This window comes from Tursiops truncatus, chromosome 15 (genome assembly GCF_011762595.2).
Source record: "Tursiops truncatus isolate mTurTru1 chromosome 15, mTurTru1.mat.Y, whole genome shotgun sequence".
In the NCBI taxonomy this organism is placed as follows: Eukaryota; Metazoa; Chordata; class Mammalia; order Artiodactyla; family Delphinidae; genus Tursiops; species Tursiops truncatus.
In genome coordinates this window covers 69,000,352-69,026,563 of record NC_047048.1, presented here as the reverse complement: position 1 = coordinate 69,026,563, position 26,212 = coordinate 69,000,352, and the positions used below count along the sequence as shown (strand labels likewise).

The 26,212-nt window shown below is 44.0% G+C and overlaps 1 protein-coding gene across 2 annotated transcripts in view; it reads left to right on the top strand.

The window, feature by feature from the left end:
* The window catches only part of PTPRT (protein tyrosine phosphatase receptor type T), a 1,098,787-nt gene that overhangs the window by 695,158 nt on the left and 377,417 nt on the right, over positions 1 to 26,212 (top strand). For both annotated transcript variants that reach the window (XM_033841064.2, XM_033841065.2), the window contains exon 9: positions 4,677 to 4,786. In XM_033841064.2, the coding sequence (XP_033696955.1) occupies positions 4,677 to 4,786 (110 nt within the window). The remainder of the gene's footprint in view (positions 1 to 4,676; positions 4,787 to 26,212) is intronic.

The window sequence follows — 26,212 nt, the reverse complement described above, 5'->3', positions numbered from 1 at the left end:
CTCAGCTTTATGTATATAAAGGAAACCAGGAAAAACTAAATGATATTTTGTCTTGAGATAGATGTATATACTTATAACTCCAAATAAAGAGAACGATTAACATAAAATTCAGGATAATATGCATTTTTTTTGTTCATGAGGCGGAGAGTAGGAGTCAAGAGTGAAGGCACAAAGGATGCTCCAATGATACAGTGATGGTTTATTTCTTAGATTGAACAGTGGGTACCTGCATGTTCATTTCATAATTATTATTTACATATACATGTGTTACACATAATTTTGTCGTATGTTTCACAAGAGAAACTCCTTAATGTAATGCCAAAATAATACGAACAAAAGTAATAAAATCCTAGGAACACAGTTTGTAAGAAATGAAAAAAACATTTTTAACTGGGAGACCTAAAAAGAAAACATTAAGAAATGAGAATTAATACAATATTACTGGCAGGAGGACTTGTTATAAAAAAGGTGTTACTTGTCCCCCAGAGAAGTGAAGAATGCAAGGGAAATAAAGATTCTGATGGAACATTTTGGAAGTTTTGTAAAATTATTCTAGTATTCTTCTGGAAGAATACATGGGTATTGATAGTCCAGAAAACTTGCAAAAGAATGATGATATTTGGAAAGGACCTGTTCTACTGAATATTAAAACATGCTATATCAACACAACAGAGAGATACTGTCAGAATAGAAGCTATGACTCAATGAAATAGAGCAGAAAGCCAACAACATACGCTAGAATATAAAATAATTTAATGTGATAATAAAATGGCATTTTAAATCACTGGGGAAAGTTTTGACTGGTCAATTTATTATCCTAAGAATATTGTAAAGAACTCTAGTGAGATTTCCATTTTGTACAGTACATAATATTGATCCCAGATGGATTAAAGTGTTAGGTTTCAAAAGAAAAAGTTGAAGGCAGAAAATACAGATGACTGTTCATCTGATGTTGGGTAAAAAAGAGAATTTGCTCTGAGCTAGTACGAAAGGAGGAGCCCAGGTGGTGGTCCCATCCCAGCCTGCATCTGATACAGCCGTCTTAGTGAGCAGCGCCAGCACCTCTCTGTTCAGCTCACCTTTCACCTCTTAAAGCTTCTCCAGGTTCCTGACGAAGCTCTTCCTCCAGGACACTTTGGGTAGATGGTTTCACTCTCTCTTCTCAAGAAAGTAGAGCCATTAGCGGACACCTCAACCCCCCTCTCCAGAGCACTTGCATATTTTCTTCCTCTTATCTCACAGAGGGAAGGATGCCCTCTTTCCCTGCCCTGGCATTTTCAGGACCCTACTAATGTCAGTTGTTTCCTCTCTCTTTCCTGTCCTTTTACCTCTTACGTCAATTTTGGATTTTTTCCTGGTTGCCTTTAATCATGCTATAACCTCTCCCTCTCTGGGAGGGGGCAGTACTTTACTCCATGTCTCATTCCTGCTCCTTCTTGCATTCACCTCCCCTTCACAGCCAAAATGTTTACTCATCTCAACACAAGTAAACATTTTGTTTGTTTGTTTACTCGCCTCACCTTCCACTCTTTTCTCCACCCATTAAAAGATGACTTATGACACCAGTGTTCTCCCTAAATTACCCTTGCTCAGTTCACAGGTAACCTTGAAGACACTCCATTCAGTAAGCAAACAGAAGGTTGCATCTTACTCGGCATCCACACCTGTCACTGTTAACCAATACCTTTCTGCTCCTCCCTTGGTTGCTTCAGTGACAGCCCACCTTCCTGGTTTTCTGTTGCCTCTCTGAACACGGCTTCCCAGTTTCCGAGTTTCTTTGTTTTCCTTGTTAAGTTTGGAGTTCTTCTTGCCTTAGTCCTAGACTTGCTACTTTTGTTCTCCTCTGCACTCTGGCTACAAGATCTACTCCCTGCCCATGGTTTCAGTGCCTAAACATCGCTACCCACTGCCCCCACCCCACTGCTACAACATTGCCCCCTGGGTGTTCTGCATACTTGTCCAATGAATTATGACAGAACTGAGCTTGCCAGCTTCCTTTCCAAGACTAGGCATCCTCTAAGGCTCCCTTTCTATGAACAACCTCTGATCCACCCCACTGGTATGAAACAGAAGAGCTGGGGTTTTACCTTGACACGTCTCTTTCCTCCATCACCACCAAATCACAGGAGCTCCCCCAAATCTCTGACACAGTCTAATTCTCTTCTACAGTACCGTCACCCTGGTCCAAGCTACCATCTTCTCTCCCCAGGATGGCTTTTCTCCTTCCACACTTTCCTCCACAAAGCCATCCACTGCACTCCAACACCCACCATCCCCAGGATTGTCCTAGTAGCTTCTACTTATCCATCGACCCTAACTTACTTTCTACTCATTATCCTGATTTGCCAGGCTAGATTTTCTCTGCTGGTTATAATTCTTCCAACATCTTATGTGTTTACCTCAAAGTCCTGATAACAACTTTAAAAAACTAATTATGATTGCAATTATTTAATGTAGTCTCCCTTTCCAGAATACAAGCTTTATCAAGGATTTGACTATATCTTTCTCTGTCCCTGGTGTATCTGTAATGTCTATCACCAAGTCCCTTGGTCATATTAAGTATTCAATAAATATTTGTGGAAAGGATGACGGGATAAGGAAAAGCAATAAGAGATCTGAATACTTAGAAGTTTCTACATACCTAAAAGATTTAAAAAGCAAATGAAGAACTGACCAAAACTATTGTAACCTATGCAAAAAAGCTTAAAAACAGATTATAAATCATAAGACAATGATGAACAGAAATGAAGAGTCATCCAGGAAAATGAGCACAGGGTATAGAGAGCATGTTCATAAAAGAATCAATGCAAATGGCCAATTAAACTGAAAAACAAATCTGTGCTCTCCAGTATTCTAAAAAAGGTACAACTACATATGCTTAATCTTTTAAATAGTCGTTGTTGTCATGGATTGGGAATTGGCATATCCTTCTGTTTGGGGAGCCCAGAATTGTGTGAACTTTCTGGAAGGCAATCTGGTAATGTATGTCAAAAGCCTTAAAGATAAAATAGTTCATTTACTTTGGCCCAATAAATTAATTTCCAAGAATTTATCTTAGGGACGTCAGCAGAGTTGCATTCAAATACTTATTTGTAAGAATGCTCATTTCAGTGTTATTATAATCATAAAGAATTCAAACCAACTTTAATGCCCAATAATAAAGGATTGGTGACTATAATGGGGCATATCCTGCTCTAAGTAGCCATTCAAATGCATGGCCCCAAAGAACAAGGATTTTTTTAAAACTGTTATCTGTTTAGCGATAAGAGAAGGTCACAACACAATATGCACAGTAGGAGTTTAATTTTTAAAAATAAAATATGTATATGCATAGTCATGTGAAGATACTGGAAAAATATCTCCAGTTACAGGGATTATGAGTGATTTTGTTCTTTTCTTTTTTAAAAAATCTTTTTTTGTAGATTTTTAATATTCAACAAATTCTGTGTATCATGTCCGTAATGAGAAAAACTAAATATATTTTAATTTAACAATAGGGAACTGATTGCAACATATGGCCGTGGCTATATCTAGAGAGGCACAGCATGATGATTAAGAGTATATGCTTTGAAGCTCACAGACAGGTGTTCACTTTCCTCTTTGCAACTTAAGAGCCATATGACCTTGAGCAAGTTATTTAATTCTCTGAGCCTCAGTTCCCTTATCAGCAGAAAGGAGATAATACTACCGGGCAGAGCTCTTTTGTAGCTTAAATGAAATAATGTATGTAGAATTCTGATCACAGAGTAAGCGCTTAGTAAAAATACCTGTGTTTATAATGCCAAAATATAAATAGATTCTGTAATGACTTACATGAATTCATGATCCTCTAGGGGGTTATAACAGGAAGTTGGGGGAATCATTATTTTACGGTTCAGCATCTTCCAGACTGTCATAATGATGGTGGAATTCAGCAGGAGGATGCTGGCAGGAAGACTTATCTGGGTACAGAAACAGCCCAGGAAAGGTTTTGCTCATTAGGGCAAAATGCTGGCATAGGTCATTGACTCATCTATTTGTCCAACCAGCAAATGGTTGTTATGCATCTACCACGTGTCAGGCGTTGGAGACTCAGCAGCTAGACAAATGAGCTGCCCTCTAATTAGACTGAAGTTTCAAGGCACATAGTTCCTGGTAGATTCAGGGATTATGAAACTATGGAAGCACTTCCTGTAGCTGGAGAAAGCTTGACAGGTTTGGGAAAATGATAGTGACATTCACGTTGCATTCCTCAAATACCAATCCTAAGGCAAGAGTCTAATTCCAGAATCCTACTGCTGGCAGGGCTGGGACCTACAGATGTCCTCTTTACCCTGGTCAGTTTTAGTTCCAGAAGAAACTTGCTCAGAGCCTGCAGATGAAAAGCCATCGGTCTTCCAGAGAATTGGTTAGCCAACTATGGCCCATGGGTCAACTCCAGCCCTTGCCTGTTGCTAGAAATAAAGTTTTTTTGGAACACAGACATGCCCATTTATTTATGGATTGTCTATGGGTGTTTTTATGCTGCAGGTGCCAAAGTTGAGTAGTTATAACAGGGACTGCATGGCCCACAAAGCCTAAAGTATTTATTATCTGACCGTTTACAGGATAATTTTGCTGACTCCTGTTCTAGGTCAATGAGGCTGGCGAAATGAGATGGAAGGTGACATCAAGTTCCTAATTTTTTCCTTCTGTAGTTCCAGGAGCTGTTCCTCTAGAGTCCATCCAAGGGGGTCCCTTTGAGGAGAAGATCTACATCCAGTGGAAACCTCCCAATGAGACCAACGGGGTCATCACGCTCTACGAGGTAAGGAGGCCCCTGTGATTGTATCACTTGGCTTGGCTTTATTCAGTTTCCTTCAGCCTGACGTTGGCAAATACCTACTGTGTGCAGAGCTCCATCAAGGGCACAAAGGTGAGTGAGACACAACTTACTGGAAGGTTTCTGATAATACAGTGGGAAAAAAACACAGGGGCATCAACTGAGCTGTCTTGATAGCCCTAGTGACGAAGAAAATTGGGCATTGAAAGGATTATTGATCTCTTCAGCAAAGGCATTAGGACTCAAGGAGTCAGGTAGTCCTGGCACAGCTGAGCAGACCCAGGCCTGGCAAACAGTACTTGCAGTTCCTCTGGAAAATCACAACACTCACATGATTCCCGTGGTACCCATATCAGTCCCTGGGCTTCCAGAATGGTCCCAATGTCATTCTCTAACTGGGGGTACATGATTCTTGAGCTTTGACGTTGCTCTGTGGCTAAGGCATATGGTGATGCCTTGGCCACAGAGCCAAGGTGATGGTGTTGAAAGCCCTTCTCCCAGGATCAGCAGGGTCTTATATCAGAGATGGAGCAGAATGTCCTTGGACAAGAATGCTCCCATCAAGCCAACACAATGTGGCCTCACTGAAAACTTTCAAAATTAGAATAGATGGTATAGAAGCTCATTGCAGAGCAGAAGCAAACAGTAAAACTTCAATAAGGCTGATATAGCTAAATGCTAATATTGGGATATGGGCGAGATTGACTTTCTTCCCACCCCTTGTGTTCTGAGACACCACAAGGTTGTTGATACAGATTATAATAAGAAAACGCAGCAATGCAGAGAAAGGGCATGGAAACTGAAGCTGGAAGGATAGAGTCTGGTATCCTAGTAGTCCTACCACCATCTCAAGTGACCTTTAGCAGGTTCTTCCTCTCTTCAAGCCTCAGTTTTCTCATCTGTAAGATGGGGGAGGTTAATCGTTGCTTCAGGGTTTCTCCAGGGAGTCTGAGAGGGGAAAGTTAATAAGCATTCCAGGCTGGAATACACTGTTGGCTCATGGAGGGACTAATGACTCTCAGCGCTTATGCAGAAAGGTACACCTGTTGAGAGAGAGCTTGGGGAAGAATATCGCCGCCATAAGGGAGGATGAGCTCTGGGGAGGAAAGTCAAGGAGTATTGATGAGGGAGAAATATTCAGGGTAAATCTGATGGACACAAATTTGCTAGAGAGACCTGGACGGACCTCAGGGCTGAGGGAAGAGAAAACTGTCTTATCATGTACAGGGTGCTAGAGAAAACACCTTCAGGACACACTTATCTCACTCCATCCAGCGTTTCTCAGAGGCAGAGCTGTCTACCATCTCCATCTTGGAACATGGGCTTGAGAGAAGCATCCTTCCCAGGGATGCTGCTGAAGGAGAGGAGGTACTCATACTCATAGACCTTGCCTGCGACACATTCAAAACCTTATTAGGGAAGAAAGGGACTGGAAACTCAACTGAAACAAAACCCAGTCATTTAAAAGCTACACACTGTTCTTTGTAAAGCACAGGCTGCGATCATACACAGTCACATACACACTCACATACACACAGATGAGATAGACATCTACCCACCTGCCCTTTGTAAAGCAGAGGGAAAGGACCCAGGACTTAAGGTGTTAAGTTGCTTGGTGTTGTTTTATAAATGGCTCTCAATGCCAGATGTTGAAGACTTTTGGAATTCACAGGCCAGTAACATTTCAAATGGTTTGGGGGAACCAACATAGAGTACTTTACCATCTTTTATTAACATTGTTTCATAAAACACAATTTCAAAAATATAGAAAGGACATAATCTCAGAATAAAAGGCAGTCCTTTAAATCGAATAAATTTAGCTTTATGGGTAACTCATGACATTCTCCTTATTTTTTCCTCATTTTGCCTTGAATTGAGGACAGCTCTGGCGTGAAAAGACCCCGGTTCTTGTACCTACCTGCCTTTGGAAACCACAGGTCTAGGCCACGTTGCAGGTAGAGTCATATCTGCACAGATTGCTTCCACAGGAGCAGTATCCCTCTTGCTGTAACAGGATTATGCACTGCGCTGGGCTAGGAAACCCTTGATTGTGATTCCACAGTAAGAAGAAAGAAATAGATGGAGAGAGAGCAAGAGTGCAGACATAGCTGTGAGTTAGACACACTGAGCACGAGCTCCCCGAAGGGGCTGCTGAACTCACGTTTGGCTGCTTGCTGCTCGAAAGCCAATACTTGAGAGACAGACGTTGGTTGGAAAGGAAAGTTTGCTTTATTCAGGAGGCTAGCAACCTGGGGAGAAGGCAGACTCATGTCCAAAAGCCAACTCCCCACTGCCAATCAGAGGGCAAGAGCTTTTAAAGGGGGGGTTTCAGGGATGTATGGGTGGAGGGAGGGGCTTAAGTGCAGCAAAGCACAGTGAGCTCTGACAGTCATCTTGGAATTGGTCTTAGGGTGGTCTGATCAGCATCCTATTGATTGTTTTAAGTACAGTTAATCTTCAGTTCCCGCGTACGTTTGTTCCCACTTCCTTGAAGTTAGTTCTCGGAATTGTGTCGGATGGAGCAGCTTATGTCACGGCTACAGTCTGGTCATCGTGTAGTTAACTTCTTCCACCTGGTGAGAGTTTCAGTATCTGCAAGATAGCTCAAAGAATATGGCTCAGAATATTATCTGTAGCCCTTGAGGAAGAACTAAAGGTCTTTGACTTTGCTTAATGGCTAAACTATTATTACTTTGTTTTATTTGACTGCTCTCGTTTGTTTCTGCATTTCCTCACTTTAAATTTATTCTTTGGCTAAAGTTTTTCTACAGACAAGAGGCAGGCGGAGGACATGGCGGGTGGTTCTGTCCTGAGAAGGCCCCATAGGGTCCTGCTCTGTTCCAAAGGTAGACTCCTAGATGGTACGCTGTCTGGAACTCTAGGCACAAAGGTGCACACAGATTAGGACAACGCACCTTTCTTCTCGCTTCTCTGTGAACCCAGTGCCTTGTGGATATTCAAAGACCAGTTGCTGGGATATTGGCGTTCCCTGAGGGACTCTACTGGAAACAGCTGTGGTGAGACACCTTCAGGTAGTTTCTCGGCTGCTCCTTCGGCTGTAATACAGAGAACCAGAGCTAGAAGGCGGCCGCTGTCTGACTTGTTTGAGCATTTGAGGTTACCTTCTGGGAATATGCCAAACCTCCGGGTTGACGCTGTGAAGGGACCTAAGGAGGTCATGGGCTTAGGCCTTATATGTTGACCATAAACATGGCTGTGACCATGTGTGTCACAAACCAGTGAGGCCTCAGAAGGTAAGAATGTTGACTTTGAGGTCAGGCAGCCTGGATGTGAATCCCAGCTCTGCCACTTCCTTGCTGTATAACCTTGGGTACATTAAGAAACTGCTCATTTATATGTATTAATAACCATAAATATATGTTTAGTACTGCGTTTGGCATTTAGAAATAGCATAGAAAAATATTAGCTCTTGCCATTACATAAAAATGAGGCCACTGAGACTTGGAGAGGTGGAATGTAAGGACCAAGGTTATGCAACTCACGGGTCCTGAATGCAAGTGCAGGTGTCTCGCCCCTTATCCAATGTGGTCCATGGACCAGCAGCATTGGCTGGTTAGAAATACAGCATCTCAGACCCCACCAGACTTCCTGAATCAGAGTCTTCATTTTACCAAGATCCCTGGGGGATTCACATGGGCATTAAAGTTTGAGAAGCACGGCTCTAGACTGCACTATTCTTCAGAAAGTTTCAGCAGGATGGGGAGTCTCCCCCACGCTGGGCCCAACCCAATCCTGCCTCAGATAGTGAGCAGGAGACCTTGCTTTTAAAGACATTCATAACAGAACATGTGTTTATGAGGCAATCTCCAAATGTAATTAGATGAAACCAATTTGATTTTTTAAATTAGGTTCTGGTTATAATTTCTAGAGAGAAATCCATAAATCACAAATCACCCTCTTCTGATCTCAGAAAGTACATTTTGTGGCAAGGAAAAATCAGACAACACAAATGGAAGAGAAATCCAGGATTGTCTGTGCCTTCCTGTGTACAACCTTGGACGCAGCAAAGTCAAAAGCCAAAAAGAGGAGGGAGTGAAGAAGAGTTATAGCTTTGTAAATATTGTAAAAATTGTTAAACACAGCAGGTCTGAGTAGTATGTCATATGTTAAGATTAAATTCCCTTCCCCGTGGGTCCAAGTCATAACCTGTGGGCCCACCCTTGGACAGTTCTGCCCTCCAAAATAGGAATGGTTTGATTATGTCCCATTCAGTCTCTGGGCTTCAGTCCCCTCTTTGTAATATAAAGGTGTCAAACTGTTCCAGGCTTCTACTGGGGAAAATTCAAAGGAAAAGCAAATCCACGCCAACCCCACACAACCAAAGTTTTACACCTCATTTTGGATTTGCTCTGCTGTTGAAACCTTGCCCGTGGCCAGAGACTTCAGAGGCAAAGCAGTGATGACCCTTGAAGGAAAACAACTCGTGTAAAGGCCCTGCAGTAGGAATGACTCTGGCCTGTTTGACAAGTAGGAAGGAGGTCAGGGTGACTGAAGCCTCGTGAGCATGGACGATGGTGATGAGGCCACGTGGAGAGTGGGTGGGCAGAGTCAGGTTACGCAAGGCTTCTAGAGTTTGCACTTTCTCCTGAGAGGAACAGAACACCCTAGGAGGATTTTAAGCAGAGGAGTGAAGGAATCATATTTGCATTCTTCAAAAAATCACCTGGCTGTTGTGTGGCTAGTGGCTGTGAGCACAATAAGCATCTCAGGGACACCTGCAAAGTGTGCCAGGAGGCAAGGACATTTAACTCATCTGTGATGCTGCAGTGAGGGCTCAACTATTTGCTGGAAGCCCTTGCATGCAGGTGGAAGAGGTGAAAACTTTGTCACATCTGCTTTCTCCTTGCTGCCCCTTTCTGGACTTTGACACCTTCCTTTCAGTCAGGAGTTCTTCTCTTGAAGAGCTCCCTGGAACCATGGACTTAGATTCTGGCCTCCTATCCCTAAGGGCTGGGAGTCTAGCCCCCCACCCTGATGCCACCCCAGGGCTGTGAAACGGCCTGATTCTCCAACAGCCACGACCTCTCTCCATGCCCACGGAAGGGGGAGCTCAGAATGCTCATCAGAGCCCACTGAAGCCAGCCTCGCCTCTGCTGCAGCAGGACGCATCAGGGTGCATAGCCCGTGGCCTCAGATCTTCGGGAATTTGTATTTTAGTGGAGATGCAGGGTGTGCTTCTGTGGTCACTTCCCCAGCAGGGTGACAGACAGTGCATGAAGAGAGGTCACGTCAGAGGCCCTGTGCCTACACACCCGCAGATCAGCATCACCTGGGAGCAGGTCAGACATGCAGCATCTCAGGCCCCAGCTCATCCACTGAATCAGAGTCTGTGTCTTAACTAGGTGACTCATGCGCACATGAACATGGGAGAAGCAGTGGTGTAAGACACGTCCTAAAATGTCCTAATCTGGCTCTGGAAAGCTCTGCTTGATGCAGACACTGCAGTCCTTGGATGAATAATGTGGCGACTACATGAACTGAGGGATATCTCTGCTCACATGGGGTCCAGAGAGCTGAGGATTTTCACCAGGGATGTGGAAAGCATGCTATTTGCATAGACTCTTCCGGAGCCCTACTTGGGTTTGATGGGATATCAGGGTGCCCCAATCAGGGCCTGTACGTGAAGAGGGTTGGCGTGACCCCTTCCACTCTGACTCTGCTCTTGCGAACAACAGGACTCCCTAAAAGCAGACCAGGCAACTGCAGACAGGCACGCAAGCCAGAATGCGGTCACAGGGGAAACAATCCAGTCAAACAGTTGCCTAAAAACTCCTCAGTAAAATCATTCAGAGACAAGCTGTTCAGAGTTCATGAAAAACAATAATCAATATGTGTTTCAATTCAATTAATGGTTCTCGTCTCTGTCCAAAAATAAATATAAAACGGTGTGAGGGAATTGGGCCAGAAGATGCAGCCGGATTAACGTGTGCAAATTTTAAAAATTCAGACGTGAGAAGCTTCCCAGTAAGCCTTTATGTTTAGCAGTCAAAATCACCAAGTTTCTAATTACAGCGTATAAATCTGAGAAGCTTAAAGGGAATGAGAGGACCCTAATGAGGCAGGAATGGGTGTCTTGATTATGCTAGAGTTGATTGACATTTATCCTGCAAGCTATTCTAGGCGCCTGGCGTTCAGAGTTAAATAAAACACAGACTTCGCCTCAGTAAAACAAGGCGGCATTCCTGTGCAGAAGCCCCTTTAAAAGTCGGGATAGGTTGGAGGGTCGTCAATATTTTTCCAGCATATAGACAGTTGCATTTGATCTGAACCAAACGCATGGGCCCCAGGAATCAGCATTCTATCAGAGTGCATTGCAGGAAGGCCAGGCATGTGTTCTGAGCCGGAGAGGAGTTCTGCGCAGGACCAGTGCAGACAAGCACTGATGGAGAGAGGGGCCAGCTGCGTGATGAGCTCAGAGCAGGCTCTCAGAGAAAGGCCCGGGGGAGGTGCTGCCTCCTTTTGGATGTTCATCCTCCTGCCTTCTCTTGGCTTGGCCTTAATGACCTCTCAGGGCTCGGTCACCCAAGACAGGCTTATGGCTCCAGTCCACAGAGGGTCAGTAGGGAGGATGGGATGTGGTCTTCGATGGGCAGGAGGTAGTAGAGGCAGGAAGTGACTAGCACAGCCCAAAGCAAGAATTTGCATAATTCAAGCTGGATCTACATTAATTACGATGTACAATTTGCATAATGCAGGCGGCTAGTGGGTGTAACATGAACCGGGCTGGTAACTAGGAAAAAGGCTCTTATTTCTTTTGAATCGTTTAAGCCATAAGTATGGGAATCATCCATTCCTCCCACCTGCCACACATCAAATACTCTAGAAAGTTCCACCCAGGCCAGGTCCTACGACACCACCTCCACCACCACAGTGTTCTGAGCACTGATCTGATGCCTGGACTACTTCAGAACCTCCCTGCCGATCCCCCATCCACACTTCCCCTATGCCACTTCCCCACGTTGCAGCCAGACAGAGTATCTTGAAAAGTAAATTCAGTCATGTTACTTCCCTGCTTTGGCTTCGTCTTAACTTTAGAGCCCCGGATGATCTGGCCCCTCTAACTTCATCTCCTGCCTCTCTTCCCACTGTTTTCTGTGTACCAGCCCCTCTGGCTTTCTAACACTTCCTCCAGCTCATCCAGTTCTTTGCAGCCCATGTGACTTTGTGAATGCTGTCCCTTCTGCCTATAGCACTTTTTACTTTATGTTTCTTGTGGCTGGTTCCTTCCTATCCTCCACCTCCAAGAGGCTTTTTCCCTGTACTGTCCATTTTCTCCAGCAATTTGCTTATTTCTGTCATACCGTTTTTACAATCTGCACTTATTTTGTTTGTGTGCTGTAGCATCATCTAGTCCCCTACCGGACTTTTAGCCCCATAAGGGTACGGGCCGTGTGCTGGTTATTTTATGTGTCAACTTGACTGGGCCACGGTGCCCAGATATGAGGTCAAACATTATTCTGGATGTTTTTGTGATGGTGTTTTTGGATGAGATGAACATTTAAGCCAGTGGACTTTGAGGAAAGCAGATTGCCCTCCATAGTGTGGGGGGGCCTCACTATGGAGGCCCTCTGAGTTGAAGCTCAGAATAGAACAAAAGACTGAGCTCCCCTGAGCAAACGATGGAATTCTGCCCACAGACGACCTTCAGAACTGAACTGTGAAACTAGCTCTTCCCTGGTTCTCCAGCCTGGTGGAGAACTCATCTTGAACTGACACTGGTCATATTTGTTTTTGCTTTTTAGTGTGTCCTCAGGACCTAAAAGAAAAGTTTGCACATCATATGTGCTCAATAGATATTCCTTATATGGGTGTGTAGATTTGTACTTTATCTTAATAAGGGGTAATGGTGAAATTTTGTCTGACAAGTTGAGTGGTTCTCAAGCCTGGCTGAAAATGAGAATCATACCTTGAGAGCTCCAAAACGTATCATAAATGCATTGGTAGGTGGATACATAAATAGATGGATGGATGGATGACTGAATGCTTAGGCATCATTGTATTCCAAATAAATCAGAATATCTGGAGGGAAAGTTCTATCCATGTGGAGTTGTTTTTTTTTTGTTTTGTTTTTTGTTTTTTTTAAGTGCTTTGGGAAATTTTAGTGTACATCCAAGGTTGGGAAGAAGCATTCCATAACATGCATCCAGTCAGTCCACTCTGATATGTTATCCTAGCTAAATACCTGCTAAATAAACACAGTCATGACTCTGGCTTTCCCCTGCCTTCATTTTCACTCTTCTGGAATACAACATTGTCTGATATTACACTATAACCAGCTCAAACTCATGCCCGTGCAGATGCTAGGCACTAATTATGTTAAGGCTCAAATTCAAGAAGCGTTGGCTTTTTTTCCCTCAAGTTTGCTAAACAGTTTGTGGAATAATTGAAGACACACAAGACCGGATCAGTCCGTCAATATCCCTTTGCATTTCGTGAATGGCATCTTGCAGCTCTGACAGCAGAATCCACCATGGACTTTACCTTACAAATACCTTCCCCTCTCCTTTTACAGTAGAAGTTAGTTCTGTTGTTTATTTGTGAGATTTACAAAAAGGCATACGCACACCCAAAGCTTCATAGATTTTCCCACAGGCTTTCCCTAAGTCTTAAAAGTCAGAGACCTGGGATGTCAAGGAGCCGTTTTTCCTAACCCTCAGCCCATTACGCGTCCTCCGTAGGATGTTCCTCTGCCACATACAGGTCTGCTGGGCTGACAGGCTGGTTGAAAGGAATGATTTCTGGCACTCTGAGTCTGGAAGGAAAGGAAGTTGCCTTCTGATATGAATAAGTTGCATTTATGTAAGTGGGACCATTAGAGCTGCCTGTCATCCACTTTTAGCATACCAAGAATGCCTATATATTAGCCTCGGGGTGTTTCTTTCTTTTTTTTTTTTATTACAACACAGGTATTTGTGATGGAGCCAGGTAATGTGACAGTAGGAATCAACAGATGCATAGCACTTGTTACCTGAAGAACAGCAAATCATGTTCTCCTGGCAATAAAAAGGTTTTCACAATAAACATTAGTCATTCAACTTAGCTGTAAAGAAAGCAGTAGGAGTTACTGCATGGAAAATATTCCCACAGTGAGCACACGTGGACCAGTATATTTGTCTTGGTGTATGTGTTTATAAGCATGTAGGTTTGCGAGTGTATGTAGCTGTAACATGGCATGTGTATGCACGTATGTATTTGTTCACATGTGCGTGTGAAGCCTCTACCCTTGGGCTGTACCCTCAGTCCCCATTGCATCCTTGGAATTGCTCTACGTTTTTTGGAGAGTTAACTATAGTAGATTTCAGAGGCACAGGGCTCTATGTCTGTTTTCTCCTTGCCTCGAGAAACTCCAGGTCATTTCCTGTCCATGTCATAGGAATGTCTCGATGGGCTCCCAGCTGTTTCTCATGAACTTCTGCCGTAATTCCTCTCCAGAGCTTTTGCTAAAGGAAAATTTGAATTAAAAAAAAAAACCTGCAGGTTAAATTTAATCCTGTGCATTTACAGTTGTCCTAAGAGAGTGGAGGGAGGGAAATGAAAGGGTCGTTCTGCACTTGGCCAGCCGGGCTCTCCTTCATGTTCCTTACGTGGGAGGGAAACTGTGTTTTGATGTACTGTGCATCCGGTGGGCTTTGTGAGGAGTGGCCTGTGCACACAGCCACGTGCCTACTGATGGAACCCTCCCTTTGGCTACCTGGTCCTCTCAATCAACTATGCCCAGAGGCAGTGTTTAAGCTGCCGAGTGTCTCTTTAAACATCAGAAGTTGTTCTCTTTTCATCTCAGATGTTTTACCTTATTACTCCTGTTGGATTTCCACCTGGACAGGGCAGTGTGGCACGGGTTTGGCGCTTTTAACTGGCTGGCTCTTTCCTTTGTGTTTTGGTCAGAACAGCTCTTTGTTTGGGACTAAAAACTGAAGAGGGGTTGTGAGTGTTCATCTATCATCAGGGCATTTGAGCCTTCATCCTGAAGTCTCTGGAGGCTGGAATTCAAATTTATGATTCAGAGATTATCCTTTCATGGGTCTCAGAAGATGGCAGGTGGATTTCTTCCCCTCACTCTGATCCTTTTCTCTGGCTACTTTTTCTTCATTCTTCACCAAGAGAAGAGTAGTAGTTCCTTAAACTTTATACCCAAGTATGGGATGTTGGCCTATATCATTATGGACTCAATGCATGCATGCATGCATGCATGCATTCATGCATACCAGGTCTTTTTCAGAGCCCTTCAAAATATATATCATAAAAATCACCATTGCTTTGCTTTCTTGGTGTCCCTTTTATTTTATGCATTGTTTTAGCATACGTGTATCATTGCAAGTCAAATAGTGAATTATGCTATTAGGAAATTAAAGGTCGACTTTTAGTTTGCCATAGCTAAGTAATATATTTGAGTGAGTCCCTTTTCCTACCTGGTCCTTGGTCTCTACAGCTCTGACCTAGGAGAACTGGACCAGTTAGATTCAAAGGATCCTTCCTACTTTGACCTACCACTCAGGTGTCCAAAATTGAATTAATCTTACTCTTTGTTTCATGAAATACTTTCCTCATTGGTCTGTGCATGACCCCTTTTTGTATCTATTCATTATTTCATTTTGCAATTACACACCAGCTACCGAGACAACCAGAACTTTGACAATATCTTATAGACTTACGAGGTCCTCCCACCCCAACCTACTGACTCCTCCTGCTAACCTGAATGTTATATACAATTCCTTTGTATTTCATATGGCTTTACTATTCATATACATTCCTTAAAGTCATATTATTTTGTTTTGTTAGTCCTTTAACTTCAATAAAGGATTTTCCGTTGTATATAATCTTTTAGCATTTTTATCCCATATCATGTTGCCAGTAGTCATCCCTTTGATGAGTGCAGCTGCAGCATGCTCATCTTGACTGCTGTATAATATTCCATTGCGTGCAGATAGTACAACACATTGATTCATAAGCCCTTGATAGGCATCAGGGTTACTTCTAGGATGTTGCCTTTATCAACTGTGAAGATATGAGCATCCTTGTACATATCTCCTGTTGCATATGTGCAAGATTTTCTTTTGAGTTTATATCCAGAGACTAAGTCATATGGTAAAGTAATGTTCAACTTTATAAAAAAAAAAGTGGAATTATTTTCCAAACTAGGCTCAACGATTTACCCTCATGTCGGCAAAGTATGAGAGCTTCTATGATTCCAAATCCTCTCCAATATTGGTCTGGTCAAGAGTCTTAATTTTGACCAGTTAAATAGGTATAAAATGGCATCTTTTTGTTGTCTTGCTTTGTGTTCCCTCAGTCATTAATAAGGTTGAATATCTTTTCAGATATTTGCTACTCATTTGTAGTTACTTTTTGTGGGAGGTGTATTCATGTATTCTGCCCATTTTCTACTGGATTATCTGCCCTGATCTTATTGATATGTAGTCTTTCTTTATATGCTTTTTATACTATTTTGTCAGTTATGTGTATAACTTGCATTTTTACTTCCTGTAAGGTATCTTTTGATAACAGAAGCCCTTAATTATAACGTAGTCCATTTTATCAGTCTTCGCTTATCTAATAAGCACATTCTGTGTCCTTAAGTAACTATTCCCCAAACCAAGGTGAGAAAGATGATTCCCTATATTTCTACTAAAAACTGTATAGTTTTGTTCTCTAAATATAAGTCCTTTGTTTATCTACAGTTAATTTTTGTGTATGGTGTGAGATGAGGTGCAAAATTCATTTTTTCCTCTGTGGATAAATACTTTCCCCAGGTCCTTTTAATAATAGCCTGCTCTTTCCTTGTTCTCCCAGGCCGTATCTGACATAGGCCGAAGTTCCTTATACGCATTCATCTGTTTCTGAGCTTTCTATTCCGGTGCCCACCATCTATAACAGCCGCACTCAGAGTTATTAGAGCTTCACAGTTAATCCTGATCTCTAACAGAGCTCGTCCCTCCTCCTCATTCTTCTTTAGAAATATCTTGGCTATTCTTGCCCTTGGCTCTTTCACGTTAGAATTTAGTTTTCCAATTTAATGACAAGCCCTGTTGTAGTTTTGTTTAGAATTACATTGAATATATGAAACAACATGGTGGGTAATTTACATCTTTACAGTCTTAAATCTCTTTGTATTTATGTAAGTTTTTGTTACTGTCTCCCAGAATTTTATTACATTACCTATAGAAATAATGCATTTCACATTAAATCCCAATTGCTAACTTAGGTCTCAAAGACCTTGCACCTTGGATTCTCTTTTCCTCTTTAGTCTGGTCTCACTGGCCTTCTTTTTTTTTTTTTTTTTTTTCGGTACGCGGGCCTCTCACTGCTGTGGCCTCTCCCGTTGCGGAGCACAGGCTCCAGACGTGCAGGCTCAGCGGCCATGGCTCACGGGCCCAGCCGCTCCCCGGCATGTGGGATCCTCCCGGACCGGGGCACGAACCCGCGTCCCCTGCATCGGCAGGCGGACTCTCAACCACTGCGCCACCAGTGAAGCCCCCTCACTGGCCTTCTTTAACATCCTCTAACAAGTCAAGCTCCCTCCTGCCTCAGGCTCTTTGCACATGGAGTTCTTCGTTGACAGAAATCTCTTCCACCTCCTTGCAATGGCCAACTCATTCTCATACTACAGGGGTGGGCGAGTACGCTCCTTCCTCAGAGAGGCCCTGCCTAACAGTGTTAAAGTAGGACTCGACCCGCTCACCATTATTCTCTATCACTGCTACCATTTCCTGAATAATATGTGTCACAATTCATAATTATTGTGTATTTAATTATAAATGTATCTCCCTATATTGTAAGTGCCATGAAGGCAGGACCCACATATATATTACTCACCGCTGGAGAGCCCAGTGCCTTACGCACTGCCTGGAAAACAGCAGGTGAATATGTCTATCTATGTCTATGTCTATATCTATATCTATATAAATGAATGAAGATTGGAGAGGTTTCCTTTGATGGTAGGAGTACAGTGATAGTTATGAGTCAGTTTGCATCAGTTAGCCTACAGATATGATCTGATATGACCATGTAAAATCGTAAGATTATGCCCTAAGTCCTATAATAATTTATAATAGGCCGCATGAGGTTCCAGTGACCAGTGAGTTTACATAACACTCGTAGAACTCAGCTGAAAATGGTAAACTTGTCAAGGTTAGGGATCCATTTTTTTACAGTTGCATCTCAGGTACCTTAAACAGTACCTGGCATAAAGTAGGTACTCAGTAAGTATTTGTTTAATGAATAAAACTGTATTCCAAACTTGAATCAAGGTTAAGGCAACAGCTGCAATAGATATTGAAATATCTAATTCCTTATGATTTCGTGATTTTTAAAAGGAATTTATTCTTTGTTTATGTGACTGACATTACAACAACAGTACATGGTGTTAGAAAGATGGGGGGTGCAAAGTCACCCCCAATTCCCACTCCCTCACAGACCAACCATTTTCACAAGGGTTTATTTTTTTTCTAGCCCTCATGCAGTGACATCTTTTGCATGATTATGACCACGCTGCAAAACTTGGGTTTTCACTCTGTCAAACATTTTCCAGTTGCAGTGTCATCTACTTAACTATCCCATTTAATGGCTCTCTGCTCCCCTGAGCATATAGGCCATATTTTACTTTCTAATCATCCGATTTGGGGATATGTTGATTGATCTTCCCAGAATGTAAGACACAATTTTTAGCATAGGGTAAGAGGGACCTGGATCTTTTTAGAGCTGGTTAGCAGTGTTCGAACTTCTGCTTTCCTTTTGCTTCTCCGTAGGTTTGTCAGTAGCAATCAGAGCCAATCACATGCCTTCCGTTGATTGTAGAACTGTGCTCAAAATAATAGCTCTCTCTGTTCAATAGGAATGGATCTAAGGGAGCAGAGTAGAACAATATGTACAAATTCAGACAGAAATCTGTAAACCCAGAGTTAGAAGCGGTGGTCATATTTTCCTCCTTCTTTTAGAATGTGAGTCTCCATTTGCTTATTTCTTAACAAACGGAGGTGAATATGGGGTATGTGTGTGCTCCCACTCTTCCCGAATACCATCCCTGTGATAGACGTCCAGGGTACACTCTGCCATTGAACTCTGACCTGCCTCAGAATCCCTCTTGATGTGGCATTCTAGGTGGTCATGGTGTCACTTGTGATGCTTAACTGCCCTCTTTGTCCTTTCCCACCTTCTGTGTAAATGTGCTCTCTGCAGTTCTGGAAGGCAGTTCTTTTTAATAACTGTGGGACTGCCTGGAGTAAGGGGCCAGTGCTATGGAGTCCTTCCTGAAGAAGGTGCCAGAGGTGAGAAAGTCTGCACTAGAACAACTTATCTAGAGAGTTTTCATGACTGTGTCTAAAACACAGAGCCACAGGAAGACAGGAGCATGTGTAGAGGTTTCAAGACCTTACTGGAACTTTCCCTAAGGACCTTGTATATATAACCAGCTCTGTGCACTCCCCGCCAACACATGCGTTCTGTAATCTTAGCCTTCCCCAGCCACTTTTTATAACAATATTACAGAAAGTTTGGATGTCAGAGAAAAAAAATCACCTATAATCTCTCCCCGTAGGACAACAATTATTTTGCCTTGTATATATATTTTTAATTCATTTTTGGCTGCCTTGGGTCTTCGTTGCTGCACACGGACTTTCTCTAGTGTTGTGGTGAGCGGGAGCTACGCTTCGTTGTGGTGCGCGGGCTTCTCATTGCGATGGCTTCTCTTGTGGAGCACGGGCTTTAGGCGCACAGGCTTCAGTAGTTATGGCACGCAGGCTCAGTAGTTGTGGCTCAGTGCTCTAGAGCGCAGGCTCAGTAATTGTGGGGCACGGGCTTAGTTGGTCTGCGGCATGTGGGATCTTCCCAGAACAGGGCTCGAACCCATGTCCCCTGCATTGGCAGGCAGATTCTTAACCACTGTGCCACCAGGGAAGTCCTTTGCCTTGTATTTTATCTTTGTTAATATGCATACATCTTTTACCTAACTCTAATTACATAAAATTTGCTATCATAATTTTTTATTAAGCATTTTATCACAACCATGATGCTTTCATAGCACCAGGGAAACAGCTTATCTTTTCTAATGATTGTATAATTGCCCATTCAGTGTATATACCCTAATTTACTTATCCATTCCCCTCTTTTTTTCCGTATTTCTGAAAACACTGTAATAAACCTCATGCCTATGGTGATGGTATATCGTGATGGACGGAACATGGCCTTCAGATCAGATTGACCTGGATCTAAAATCCTGGTTCTAACGTTACCTGGATGGAAGACTTCGGGGGCACATTAACCACTCTGAAATTGCGTTACTGTATATGCTTAAATTTTTTTAAATGCATGCAGGAGAAGTAATATCAAGCCTACAATTCAAGAGTATCATAAGAATTAGATGTATGTTGCCAGTAGCCATCCAATGTCATGGCTGGTTTTCTTTCCCCTCTTTTTGGCGTATTTCTATTTTAGACATTCACCCACATGAAATTACAGGGTTGAATAGAAGGAAGACTTTTGTAACTCTTGATACATATTGGCAAATTGTCCTCCAACTGGATTGCAGCAGTGTGCGTGTATGTTTTGAGTCCTGCATTGAGCCAGTCACTGTGTCTGGGAAGCAGGCCTTTGGCAGCCCAGCAGAGGTCTATGTCAGCTTTCCCAATCCCCTCAGAGCAGGCTGATGTGTGAAGAGCTCATCACACATGTTGGCAGAGCCATTTGCACTCTCCAGGAATGTGCTGGAAACGCTTTGGGCTCATCAATTTATTGTTCACTACTCCTCCCCTTTGCCTTCAAGTAGCAAGTACAGTGCTTGGCTTCCAAAAGTCTCCCAGAAGGTCCTGGGGACTCCGCCAGAGCTCTGAACTGGGGGACTCAAAACTAGTCCCTGGGGCTTCCCTGGTGGCGCAGTGGTTGAGAGTCTGCCTGCCGATGTGGGGGACACGGGTTCGTGCCCTGGTCCAGGAGGATCCCACATGCCGCGGAGCGGCTGGGCCCGGGAGCCATGGCCGCTGAGCCTGCGCGTCCGGAGCCCGTGCTCCGCAATGGGAGAGGCCACAACAGTGAGAGGCCCGCGTACCGCAAAAAAAAAAAAGAAAAAGAAAGAAAAAAACACTAGTCCCTGTAGGCTCCACCACTGCTTTACTCTGCTACACTACCTGCCACGCCCTCTCATGGCCTCTGTTAGCTCATCTGTAAAAGAGAACGTTGAGGCAGTTGGCTTCTAAGGCTGAACCACTCAGAGTGTTCTGTCATCAGCATCATCTGGGAGCTCTTTAGAAATGTGCCATCTTGGGCTCCACCCCAGATCTGCTGCATCAGAGTCTGCCTTGTTCTAAGATCCCGGGGTGATCCCATACCCATTAAAGCATGACAAGTACAGCACTAAATTATCTTCTGCCCAAGATTTGCTGTCATGCTGGGAACATTTGCTGGGAGCCTCAGTTTGAGAACCCTGCTCTCCCTGCCCTATGTCTGCACTATCTCAGGATTTCCCTAACCTGCAGTGAGGTTCTTCCCCTGCTTAGTTACATCTGTGGACCTAGATGCCAGTTCTTATGGGTCAGGGTCATAACAACCAATACCTTCTTCCTTGAGGTGACCAAAACCATTTTTGGTGAAACACAGACCTTACTAGTCATTCCACTGTTTAAAATCCAGCTGTAGATCCCAGTGGCTCTCAAGATAGAATCTGAACTCTTCTTTAGCTTGACTAATAGGTCCCTCTATGAATGACCCAGGCCTGGCTGGCCTCCCTAGCATCCTTCCCCTTTTTTTCATACCCACCTCCCCAAATCCATAGGCTTACCTAACAGCCACCTCACACTCCCCCTGTTCCTGTCTTCCTCTGTCTGGGACGCTCTTTCCCAGTGCCTCCTTTCTTGCTTTTAAAGGCTGTGCCTCCTTCAGCACCCTCGAGGGCTCAAGAATCCTCTCAGGAACACTGTTTTTCTGAAACACCTGGTTTGGAGGTTCCTTCTTGTTATGTTATAATAGCATCTATTGCCCTATACTGTGGTCGTTTATTTCTACACATGTCTACCACTAGGCTCAGAATTCATAGACTTCTGAGAACGTATTTTGTTCCCTGTTGAGTTGCCGGGAGCTGACCTCCGGCAGGTCTTCCGTGAATGGCAGTGGCCAGTGGTGCAGCTCCCTCCCCTTCCTTCCCACAGGTCTCTCCATCCCACTCTACCTGCTCTCTGGCTCCAGAGATTGACTGTCAGGCATCCCTGACCTGCCTTGCCTTCTTGCCTTCTGTTCAGCAAAAGGAGTGCCCCGCTACAGATAGAAAGGGCAGGCAGGGGCGGGAAGGAGGGGTCATTACTGCTCCAGCAACCTCAGGGAGGGTCACAGCTTTTCTCAAGGTGACCTTTCAGGTTCTTGAACTTCTCCTTCCTCCACCGCTCTCTCCCTTACTAAATCCCCCTCACAGCCTGTGGCCCTTCTCCCGTCACCTCTCCTACAATGTAAATAGTTCCTTCATTAAACTCTGCTTGGATTACCCATCTGTTTTTTCGCTAGGACCCCAGTGAGACCCCTGTTATCAGTACCGTGGACCACTCAGGGTGCTTGTCATCGTGGACTTTATCTCAAGCCTTATAGCCCTTCAGAGTGAGCATCCTTATCCCTACTAACACCAAGGCTTAAAGAAGCACTATGACTTGCCTAAGATCACCTAGCTAGTAATTAGATGATACCTAGTAATTAGTCATTCCTGCCAGGTTTGATTCCAAAGGCTGCCCACTTAACTAGTTAGCCACTGTGCTTTCTCCAAAGGCGCTCAATAAATGATCGTGAAGTTGATCTGAATTTCCCAGTCATGTGCAGTCCCCCTGACTGGGGTGGCCATGAGCTGGTAGATGGGGGTAAAGAGGCAGCCTTGGGACAAAAAGGGAGACTGAAGTCTGGAACCAGCCTTGGCCTAGAAACCCTCCATGTTGTGTCTTCCTACTAGAGCTGTCACAGCCTTGAGGCGTGGTGCTCAGTCAGTATTGATGGACAATGGCTGACATGGGGAGGCGGGTGGGGGAAAGCAGGTGCGTCCAGATTGGGAGGAGAAGACTTCACGGCCCTCAGCAGAGGTGGCTTCATCGTCATGCTTTTTATTTGCAAATCCCGTTCAACTTGAACATTTCTGCAGCCGAACAGAGGTTTTCAAAGCCCTGCACCTCCCATCTTCTGCAGCTGAATGGCATGCATGACCCAGTGGCTTTTGGGGGTGTGGTTCTGACATGAATTTCTGACATAAATATGCACTGTCTGGTATGTCAGTATCAAAGGAAAACTGTAGAAGGAAAATTAAGATAATATTTTTCAATACTGGGAAAAAGTTTCCCATTCCAAATCAATTTTGAAAAACAAAATCTTTTCAAACATCTAGCCATGTCAAAATAGTCAGGGCTCTCTATAAAACAACCATGGCATTTTATGAAGTTTCACATTTTCAAATCAATTATTATCTTTAAATATAAAAGGACACCTGTCCTGGGCCCCAGGATGCTGATTTCTACCATCATAATGTTAACAGGAGAGCCCAGTGACCATGTTCAATTTGAAGTTTCAGTCACTGTGCAGCAGATCCAGCCCCTGATATTTTATGATGCTCAAGGCAGTGCTTCTCCAACTAGAATCTCTGGAATCCTGCAGCGTGGGGTACCCACACGTTTATGCTCCAGGGTATACAAGTTCTTCAGTTTGAGAAACACAGGATGAAAGGCCTTTTCCTTTTTCTTTCATCCTCTACTTCTGTGGTACTTTTTAGCCTTAATGAATCCTTGTTCTGTAGGAAGTACTTGATAGACAGTTCTAGAAAGGAAGAAAGGGGAGAAGGGAGAACAAGAGGAAGATCAGACCTGGCAGTCCATATCAGCTGCTTTCAGACCCGGCTTTCAAACCCTGGAGTTTTGCAGAGACAGGGAGGGCCAGGTCCTCCTCAGAGCTATTGAATCAGAAACTTTAGGGGCAGAGCCAGGCAATACATATTATTGGAGCCCATAAGAGTCCCTTGTGCAGCCAGATTTGAGAGCCACTGCAGTCTCTATGAACTTTCCCCTGCCCCCTGCATGGTCCTGGTTGGGGTCTCAGCTTCTCCAAGACTCCTGTCTCCATCACCTGCTAGGTCTTCCTGTGCTTGGTCATCTTTCTCCAAGCTCCACCCTCCACCTCGGCCATCAGAGTCACCAATCAAACATGCAGGCCAGCAAACATGGCCAGCCTTCCACCAGCAGAACATAGCGTGAGCTCCTCAGTGTAGCACCTGGGATGCTCCCTGTACCCCATGACCTCCTTCATCTCCTTTCTGGACGTCTCCTGCTTTAACTCCATATTCCAGCAGCTCCAAACTGTTTACTGGCAGCTCTTTGCCGAAGCAGCTCTTTACTTCTTTTCCTTTGTGCACTTTGATACTCCACCTTCAAGGCCCCTCTGCTTTACCCACTTCCTGTTTGCAGAGGGATACTTGCTCCCCAGTCATCTCCATCACTACCTCCTTTTGAGGTTTCCTCTCACCTCCTCCAACTGGTGTAGACACTCCCTGTACAGTATTCTGGAGTATATTTGCATCGTAGTGATGTGTGGCTGTCGCTGGACCTCAAGGCAAGGACTTTGTCTTACTCACCAGTGTTTCCCCAACATCTGTAGCAGTACCTAACACATAATGTATGCTCAAGGGATGTTTGACAAATGCATGACTTTACTGAGCCTTTCTTCTCCCTCTCTCCCCTCTCCCACCAAAACCAACCTAGTCAATTTTAGCTGCAGCACTAAGTTACTTAATGTCAAAGAAATACGGAAAAGGAAGAGTGCCTCACATGTTCTTTTGCTGTGTTCTCCTCTAGTCCTTGTCTATTTGCCTAAATCCATCCTCTTTCATGCACCTATCACAGACCTGCCCGTCTCTTTAACGTAGGATTCTTACTAGAGCCATCTCCCTGTGTAATATCTTGATGCCATCATCGATTCCCTCCTGTATTCTTGTGTTGGGAAGAAAGGTGTTGCTACAGACAGTTTTATATGTGTCCTCACCTGAAAAAAAAAAATGCCCGTGGTGGCAATGGCATGCCCAGGAGCACTGGCTGCAAGTTGCTATAATTGCACTGCGCTTGGTGTGATCTGATGGCTGTCACATCATTCCCATAGACACAATCCAATGACACCAGTTAATCATGCCGGAACTTCAGTCACATGTGTAAATGAGAAAATCATCCCCAAATTAGGCCCTGAGTAGGTCAACTTGCTTGCTGTTTGAGGCTTTTGAGACCCAGAGTTCCCCCTCTACCAACTTGGCAAACTCCATCGGACCAGTGTACTCAGCTAGAGGGTGAGATGGAAGTGTGAGCCGTTAATGATTAACCCTAGTGTTTTTCACGAGGGTCTCAGGAATCCACCCGTGGGAGACGTATATCCTGACCTATAGGAGTCTTAGGGTGGCAACACCCTTGGTATAACCTTGAAAGCTGCAATTCTGGCTTTGTTAAGTCTCCATCAGTAAATTGAGAGTGTTTGCACAGAGAAAGTGTACCTGTGACTTTGGATTCCAGCTGAGGAAAGCAAGGTTTTCTTTGTTGATGTTTGGAAAAGCCTGGGTGTCCAAAGTCACTGATAGAGCAGCAACAAAAATATTTTCTGGGGCGAAAAAAACACTTTGAGGTTGATCCCTCCCACATCTCCAAAACATTTGGTTAGTTCGGCAGATGCCAAATGAACTGAGATCCATACAGGCTGTTAAAGTCAGCGTTTAGCACAAACCTTAAATTTGTCATCAAAAGTTAGTGGTTTATATTTGTAAAATGTAATAATAGTAACAGAGAAAGAAAACACTTTCAGTTACTCAGAATCTCACATTGTTCTTTTTTCCAGGGTTCCTTCTAGTCCCTGTCTATGTGCATGTGAAATTTTTTCGTAGTTGTAATTATTGCATCTCTGTAGTTTTTAATGCTTTTTCCCTCACTGAAAAGTATCTCATAGTTACAACATTATTAGCATTTTAATGGCTGCATAATGTCCCATCAAGTGGCATGACCACGATTTACTTAACCGCACCATCTATGACGTTCACAGAGTCTCTGGTATTTCTCCAGTATAAATGAGGTTCAAAAAACAGCTTCAGGGACTTCCCTGGTGGTGCAGTCGTTAAGAATCCACCTGCCAATGCAGGGAACACGGGTTTGAGCCCTGGTCCAGGAAGATCCCACATGCTGTGGAGCCGCTAAGCCCATGTGCCACAGCTACTGAGCCTATGTTCTAGGGCCCGTGAGCCACAACTACTGAGCCTGCATGCTGCAACTACTGAGCCTGCGTGCCGCAACTACTGAAGCCCATGTGCCTAGAGCCCGTGCTCCACAACAAGAGAAGCCATGACAATGAGAAGCCCGCGCACTATGACAAAGAGTAGCCCCCACTCACCGCAACTAGAGAAAGCCTGCACGC